General features: G+C 53.8%; 1 protein-coding gene across 1 annotated transcript in view; it reads left to right on the top strand.

Moving 5' to 3' along the window:
- Nucleotides 1-6749, top strand: part of TSEN54 (tRNA splicing endonuclease subunit 54) — a gene marked incomplete at its 5' end in the record, with an annotated part of 7168 nt that extends 419 nt beyond the window's left edge. Inside the window, 10 exon segments of the mRNA XM_015563306.1 lie at nt 2-141; nt 233-316; nt 655-753; nt 1870-1922; nt 3386-3487; nt 3706-4293; nt 4360-4556; nt 5294-5354; nt 5680-5796; nt 6242-6749. Coding sequence (XP_015418792.1) covers nt 2-141; nt 233-316; nt 655-753; nt 1870-1922; nt 3386-3487; nt 3706-4293; nt 4360-4556; nt 5294-5354; nt 5680-5796; nt 6242-6392 — 1592 coding nt within the window.
- Between the last annotated feature and the right edge of the window lie 309 nt (nt 6750-7058).

Genomic DNA, 7058 nt, shown 5'->3' with positions numbered 1-7058 from the left:
CCGGGGGCGGGGCAGGGGCGCGGGGGTCGGACGGGCCGGGTGGACTTCCCCGTAGACTGAGACCCACCCTTTGCCAGGGGCAGTTTGGTGGCCGCCGAATGGAGACCGGAAGAGGGGTTCGTGGAGTTGAAGACGCCTGCGGTGAGCGGCGGTGTTCAGGGGCGGGGAGCTGCCTTCCCTCCTCCCCTCCCCTCCCGGCTCCGTGGTGACATGCGCTGTGGGCCCCGCACAGGGCAAATTCTGGCAGACCATGGGCTTCTCGGAGCAGGGCCGGCAGCGGCTGCACCCCGAGGAGGCGTTGTACTTGCTGGAGTGTGTGAGTGGGACCCCAGGACGGCGGGGAAGGGGGTTGGGACCGAGGAACCGGAAGAGCATGTGTTTTGCTTTTTGGAGAAAAAGTACACACGACTGAGGATTCAGGGAGCTTGCAATCTGCCTTCTAGAGCAGAAGACCGCGCAGGAAGCAGGGATTCCGTGCATGTTAGCGTTGCTGCTGCTCCCCACTTCCTGGTTGACAGTGTTCTCGCTGTGATGCTGGGCGAGGTGGGGGGCGGGGGGGCGGGAGCTGCACAGGTATTAGAGTCAGGAAGTTGCTCCATTGGCTGTGCCACTGCAGGGAGGGCTTACAAGCTGAGCTGTTGGCCCCACTTCCAGGGTTCCATCCAACTCTTCCATGAAGACCTGCCCTTGTCTATCCAGGAGGCCTACCAGCTGCTGCTGACGGAGGGCACCGTGACTTTCCTGCAGTATCAGGTATCCCCACCCACCCACTGAGTTAGTATTTACAAGTACCTCCGAGGTGCCAGCCACGGAGCCATGTGCTGGGGCTGTGAGACAGACACGGGCGCTGCTGCCATGGTGCTGACACCCTAGTGGTGGCCATGAATAATCGGCATCAAAAGGAAGGTTGATGCCACAGAACTGAGTGATAGGAAGAAGACAAAGGGGGGAGACACAAGAGTGGACATCATGAGCACATGGACAGTACTTACACTTCAAAAAAAAATTGATTTCAAAGAGGAAGGGAGAGGGGGAGAGAGATAGAAATATCAGTGATGAGCGAGAATCATTGATCAGCTGCATCCTGCATGTCTCCTACTGGGGATAGAGCCTGCAAGGTGAGGGGTGGAGGGGTGGAATCGAAACCTGATCTCATGGTTCAACCACTGAGCCACGCCAGCTGGGCAGCACATGGAGGGTATTTAAAACCAGGGGGCTGTATGAGTGTGTGGCCAGAGTGGAGGGCTGCATCTGAGACCCAGGGTACTCCAACGTGAGGAGGTCAGGGGTAAGACGAGAGACCAGGAACAGAGATTGAAGGGTGTCCAGCAACGCAGGAGAAAAACCAGCAGGGGTGGCATCACAGAAGCCAAGAGGTCTTTTAAGGAAGAAGTTGTCAATGATGTTGAAGACTGCTGAGAGATCGAGCAGGTTGGGGGAGGTTCCTGCATACAGCTCTCTAATGTGGCTGTGGGGACAGGAGGGTGAGCATGTCTGGAGAGAGGAGTGGGGTGTGCCCCACCTTCTGCCATCTTCTTGTCCACATTGTAGTCAGGAGCTCCACTCGGTCAGCTTTAGTATCAAAAAATTTTAGGGCATAGTTCTTTGCCTGGCCCATCAGCTATCAGCTTTTTGAGATTTGCATTTAAATCAAGAAACTGCTATGTGTAATTTGTGCCAAGTAAGGTAAGCAAGAGACAGGAATTCATTCTTATTGAGTCCTTAGTTTGGGGAGGGTGTTTATAATGGAGTGTGGTCCAGCCAGTTCCCAGGTTTGGAATGGGGGCCGGGGGGCAGGGGGCTTCTGTCTGGAGAAACTAGGTGGTATTTTATAAAGGACACAGAACCTTTCCTTTTTTTTCTTTCGAGGTCTTCAGCCACCTGAAGAGACTGGGCTATGTGGTTCGACGGTTCCAACCAAGGTAAGTCCCTGTTTCATTTCCCTCCGGTTTGTTCTAGTCCTGGGGCCTGGGTGACTAGCCCCGAAGTAGAAAGTGGCCTCTGCTTTCCTGGAGTCCTTGGCTGGAGCTGCAGCTCTTGGACATGGGCTGGGGCCTCTGCTGGAGATGCTTATTGAGAGGCATGTTGGGATAATCAAGGTCATTGCAGCTTATCCTGGGTTATCACACTGAACCCCATCTTCAGCCTGTTCACTCCACAGATGATTGAGCACCTACCGTTCATGGTGAGCATGGAGATGGTTACCAGAACAGAGCCTGGCACTTAGTAGGTGTGCAAGCAGATTTGTTGAGTGCAGACATGAGTGCAGGATCAAGTGAGGATGAGCAGTTGAGTAGAGTTTAACATTCCTGTTGCTAGATTAGATGCTCCTTCCTTCTGGGGCCTCTGAAGGTAATGCAGCATTGCCGAGAGCCACAGAGACCGTCAGACCTAGAGTGGAAATTGGTACAGCCTTTGCGGTTTCCCAGCAGGTCACGAACGCTCTAGAACAGAGCTTTAATTTCTGGAATTGGAATATATCCTAAGATCATCCATGCCGTCAACAATATTTGTTGACCACTTACCGGGTGCCAGCCCGTGTGCTCGTTGCTGAGGAACAGCAGAGAGCAAAATCACTGCCCTGCATCACTTGCGTTTAGTGGGGACCTTACACAAAACACCACCACTTTGCAAAATCAGTGAACTTGGAAACATCCTGTGAGTGCAACACAGAGGGCCTGGTCACACGGATTAGTGTATCCCTTAGACCAGCACTACCCACTGAACTTTCTGTGGTGATGAAAGCATTGTTTATACTGTCCAGTATATGTGGCTTGTACAACTGAATTTTTAATTTTATTTAACTTTAATGGATTTAAGTTTAACTTAGTTATTTATGTCTAGTAGTTACCATATTGGACAGTGCAGTCTTTGAGCCATAAAAAAATGGCAGGGAAGAATGCTATAGGGATAAGGAACCATGTCCATATTATTATTGACTGAAACAAAATATAACAGAGCAGTATCTCATTTTGGTTAGAAAAAAACATATGGAGAGAAAAACAAATATGGAGTCGGTATGGTGTTTATATGAAACAACAATGGTACAGTGGTATCCACGGGTTTGATTTCCATTTTTATTTTCTGTATTTTTCTCATCATTGTTTTTCTCACCGGTTAGTAATCACTTTTTGCTGGCTCTGCAGGAGCCCTGGTTCCAGGGAGCCCCTGTTCAAAGATGCCATTGGTGAGACCCAGAGGCCTGGGCAGGCCCCTCTGGCCACCCCTGTGTACCCTGTGGGCAGATCTGCCTGGGGCTTAGCCCTTGGATGTGGCTCTGACCCTGGCCCACTGCCTTGTGTGCTGGGCCAGCCCCTTTCAAACTCCACGGGGAGCACCAGGCTGAGAAGGTGGGTCTGTTGCTTGCCTCATTCTCACCCCTCAGCTCCATCCTGTCCCCGTACGAGAGGCAGCTGAACTTGGACAGCAGTGCCCAGCGCTTGGAGGATGGGACTGGCAAGAGGAAGAGGAGGAGCTCCAGCTCTCGGTAATGCTCCCCACGTGGCCACCACCCAGGGAGCTCTGAGGGGCTGAGCTGTTGAGAGAGTGCCGGTGTTTGGGACCTTGGAGAATGCATGGGTGGGTTTAAGAGCTGGACTTGGGCGGTTCCTGTGTAGGTTCCGGGAGGCAGTGGGGCACGTGTGGGACGTGTGTCCCTCAGCAACCAGGAGCGGATGTGCTGCGTTTCCTCCCCTCATCCCTCAGGTCCATCCATAAGAAGCCCAAGACCCTGGAGAACCCCCTACAGGGAGCGGACGGGACACCCGCAAGCCTGGGAACCCCTGTCCCACCTTCCCACAACCAGAACAGCCGATGCCCCGAGGAGAAACCCCAGGAGTCAAGCCCTGTAAAGGGCCCAGCGGGCCTCTCTCAGCCTTTGGGTTCCCCGGAGCCCTGCCCTGGCCTGGCCAGGGAGGTGGTGGGATGCAGCCAGGAAAGTGGCAAAGTGGAGAATGGGGTCAAGGGGACTCGGAAGCCACGCTGGAACTTTGAGCAGATCTCCTTCCCCAACATGGCCGCCGATAGTCGCCACACCCTCCTGCTTGCCCCAGCCCCAGAGCTGCTCCCGGCCAATGTCGCAGGGCGGGAGACAGACGCCGAGTCCTGGTGCCTGAAGCTGAACCAGCGGAAGGAGAAGCTCTCCAGGCGGGAGCGGGAGCGGGAGCAGGAGCAGCAGGCAGAGGCCCGGCACTTGCGGGAGGATGTGAACGCGGACCCCGAGGTGCAGCGCTGCTCCAGCTGGCAGGACAAACAGCTGCACTGGCAGCTAAGAAATCACCAGACTTTGAACAGGCATGGATTGAACACGACCGACTGAGGCTTAAGAAAGATGAGGGAGGAGAGAACTGTTCTGTGAAGTGGAACTCAGGGACAGCCTGTTCTGGAAAGCAGCAAAAGGACCCGTGTGGGAAGGTTCAGAGGTGGTGCATCAGTGCCGGGGGAGAAAAATGAAAACACGACCATGTCCTTAATGTCATATGCAAGATGCATGTGGATGGCTCTGCCACCAAGTCGCTGTGATCCCATTCTCCCTCCGCTGTTAGAGGAACAAGGAGGTGATATGTTGGCCAAATAAGAGGAAGTTCATTGTATGCCCTGCAGTGTTAGGAACGGAACTAATAGGGCAGTGATTTTCAGCCCGTGTGCCACAAAAATTTTTACTTTACTTTAGAGAGAGGAAGAAACATCCATTTGTTTCACTTATTTATGCATTCACTGGTTGATTCTTTTATGAGCCCTGACCAGGGATTGAACCTGAAACCTTGGTGTATTGGGTTGATGCTCTAACCAACTGACCTACCTCGCCAGCGCAAACATTTTTTAAACATGCAATATCTGATTAGTCATGGGCACTGACCTGTCTTCCCTTAGATTGTCAAATAAAAAATGACAACAGCCAACACAACAATAGCCATCTGGTATGAATGAATCAACATTATACTTTTTTTGCCAGCTCAGCAAAAGAATGTATTTTTTGGTGTGCAGCAGAATTTTAGTAGTTAGTTTATGTGTGCCATGAGTTGGAAACGGTTGAAAAATCACTGTAACAGGGCAAGAACGGTATTAACGGATTCAGAGCTACTTACAACCCTTAGGGGAACATGGTAGATTACATGTAACTAGATTAGGGTCGAACGATCAGTTATATTTCTGATAAACAACATGGGATATACCTATACTTTAAAAAATCTGCTAAAGCTGGGAACCCTAAACTAGATGGCAGATTGAGAAATGTCAGGGGAGTCTGTAGATGACTGCGCTCCCCAACAACTTACGTTCCCTGTCCTTACAGCCACAGTCCTTCACCATATCTCTGTGCTGCAGACAACACACCTCGCTGATGGAGGTGCCCGGTGAGTTTCTGGTAGTGCCCGTCTCCACAGGACTTTGGCGGGCAGCTGGGATTTAACTCCTAAAGTTGGGTATGAGCTGGGGGGTCATTCCATGGACCCCCAACCTGGCTAATATCCTTGCGTCTAGGGGAGCGGGAGGAGTGAGAGACAAGAGGTGGATTTATCCCTAGGGTTCTGAGATAGGCAGTTGAGCCTCCCCCTGCCCCTCAAGTGGCACCTCACAGCAGGACCCCAGTTCCCCTGGACAGGCGGCTTCCGGAAACTGGTGTTGTGGAAAGAAAAGGTGGAGCAGGAGAGTCCCTAAAGTTTCTCCCTCTGTTCTCAGGCTGCCGGAGAAGCCTGGGGGCTTGGAGATCAGCTTTGATGTTTACCAGGCTGACGCTGTGGCCACGTTCCGAAAGAATAACCCTGGCAAGCCCTACGCCCGGATGTGCATCAGCGGGTATGAGACCAGCAAGCACTGTTCCCTGGCTGCTGCTAGTTCTGTAAACCCCAAGTGGACCTCTTCAGCCCCTGACCAGTTTGCCAGTCCCTGAAAGGTCCAGAGAGATTATGTAACTGAAGTGAGGCCACACAGCCTGTTTGTGCTGTGGGAACCCAAGATTCCCAGTCCGCAGCCCTCATTCCTGGCATTTTCAGACACACTCTCCTATGCATGTCGGTTCTGAGCTCGCTCAGTGAGAACCTCTCTCCCTAGCCCCCTCACCCAGCCAGGACTCCGGGTTTCTCTTGAACTTAGCCATGCAGTTTGCAGAGAGGAGAGCCCAGGGCCCAGACTTCCTGCTCCCCCAACTCTTAGTCTTCCTTCGCTGGGAGCCAGAGGGCGGGGGTCTCAAAGCCTGTGGGTGGGCGATATCCAGGTCTCAGTCTAACTTTTATCCCTGCAGGTTTGATGAGCCAGTCCCAGACCTCTGCACTCTCAAGCGGCTGTCCTACCAGAGCGGGGATGTTCCTCTCATCTTTGCCCTGGTGGATCATGGAGACCTCTCCTTCTACAGCTTCAGGGACTTCACACTGCCCCGGGATCTGGGACACTGACCAGCTCTGGCAGGGCCTGGGGCCTGCTTAGGGGGTTGGAGGGGCTTGGACTGTTTACTCTCAGGGACCCTCTCAGCTGCCTCCTACACCCTGTAGCTGCAGGGGCTAGTCTGGGCCTTGGCCCTGGGTATCTGACGCTTGCAGAAGAGCCACGCTGAGCCCCCTGCCTGGCTGCTGCAGCGCTTCAAGCCCCAGGGCGGCCTCTGCTGCCTTGCAGTGATGTCCTTGGAGCTCAGCACTGGACTCTAGAGACCCAGCGCGGTGGGGCAGAAGAGGGGACTCTGTGCCTTGAAACGAGGGGGTGCCTGCTTCATGCGATGAAGCCAAAAGCCATTGCCATTAAAAAAATAGATCCTTTTTCTTCTGTGGGTCCATGTACTGCACAAGTCCCCCAGGCCCGGGATGGGTGCGCGGACCCCACCCCCACTCCCTTTAACTGGACCCCGGTCCGGGCCTCCGCTTTGCCCACCCACCGAGAGTGCTTTTTCTGTTGTGGGATCAGAGAAGGCCGCGACCCGCACCTGCAGGGATGAGAAGTCCCGGACCTCCCGTCCACTTCTCTGCAAAGTAGTCCAGGGAGGGAAGCGACACCCCACCGGCCTTTCCCCGAACGCAGCCGGTCCGGTGGAAGGCTGGCCGAGAGGCGCCAGGTCGGCGGTTCCAACC

The sequence above is a fragment of the Myotis davidii genome, unplaced genomic scaffold (assembly GCF_000327345.1).
Source record: "Myotis davidii unplaced genomic scaffold, ASM32734v1 scaffold539, whole genome shotgun sequence".
NCBI classification, from domain to species: domain Eukaryota; kingdom Metazoa; phylum Chordata; class Mammalia; order Chiroptera; family Vespertilionidae; genus Myotis; species Myotis davidii.
This window is presented reverse-complemented; position numbering and strand designations above follow the sequence as displayed.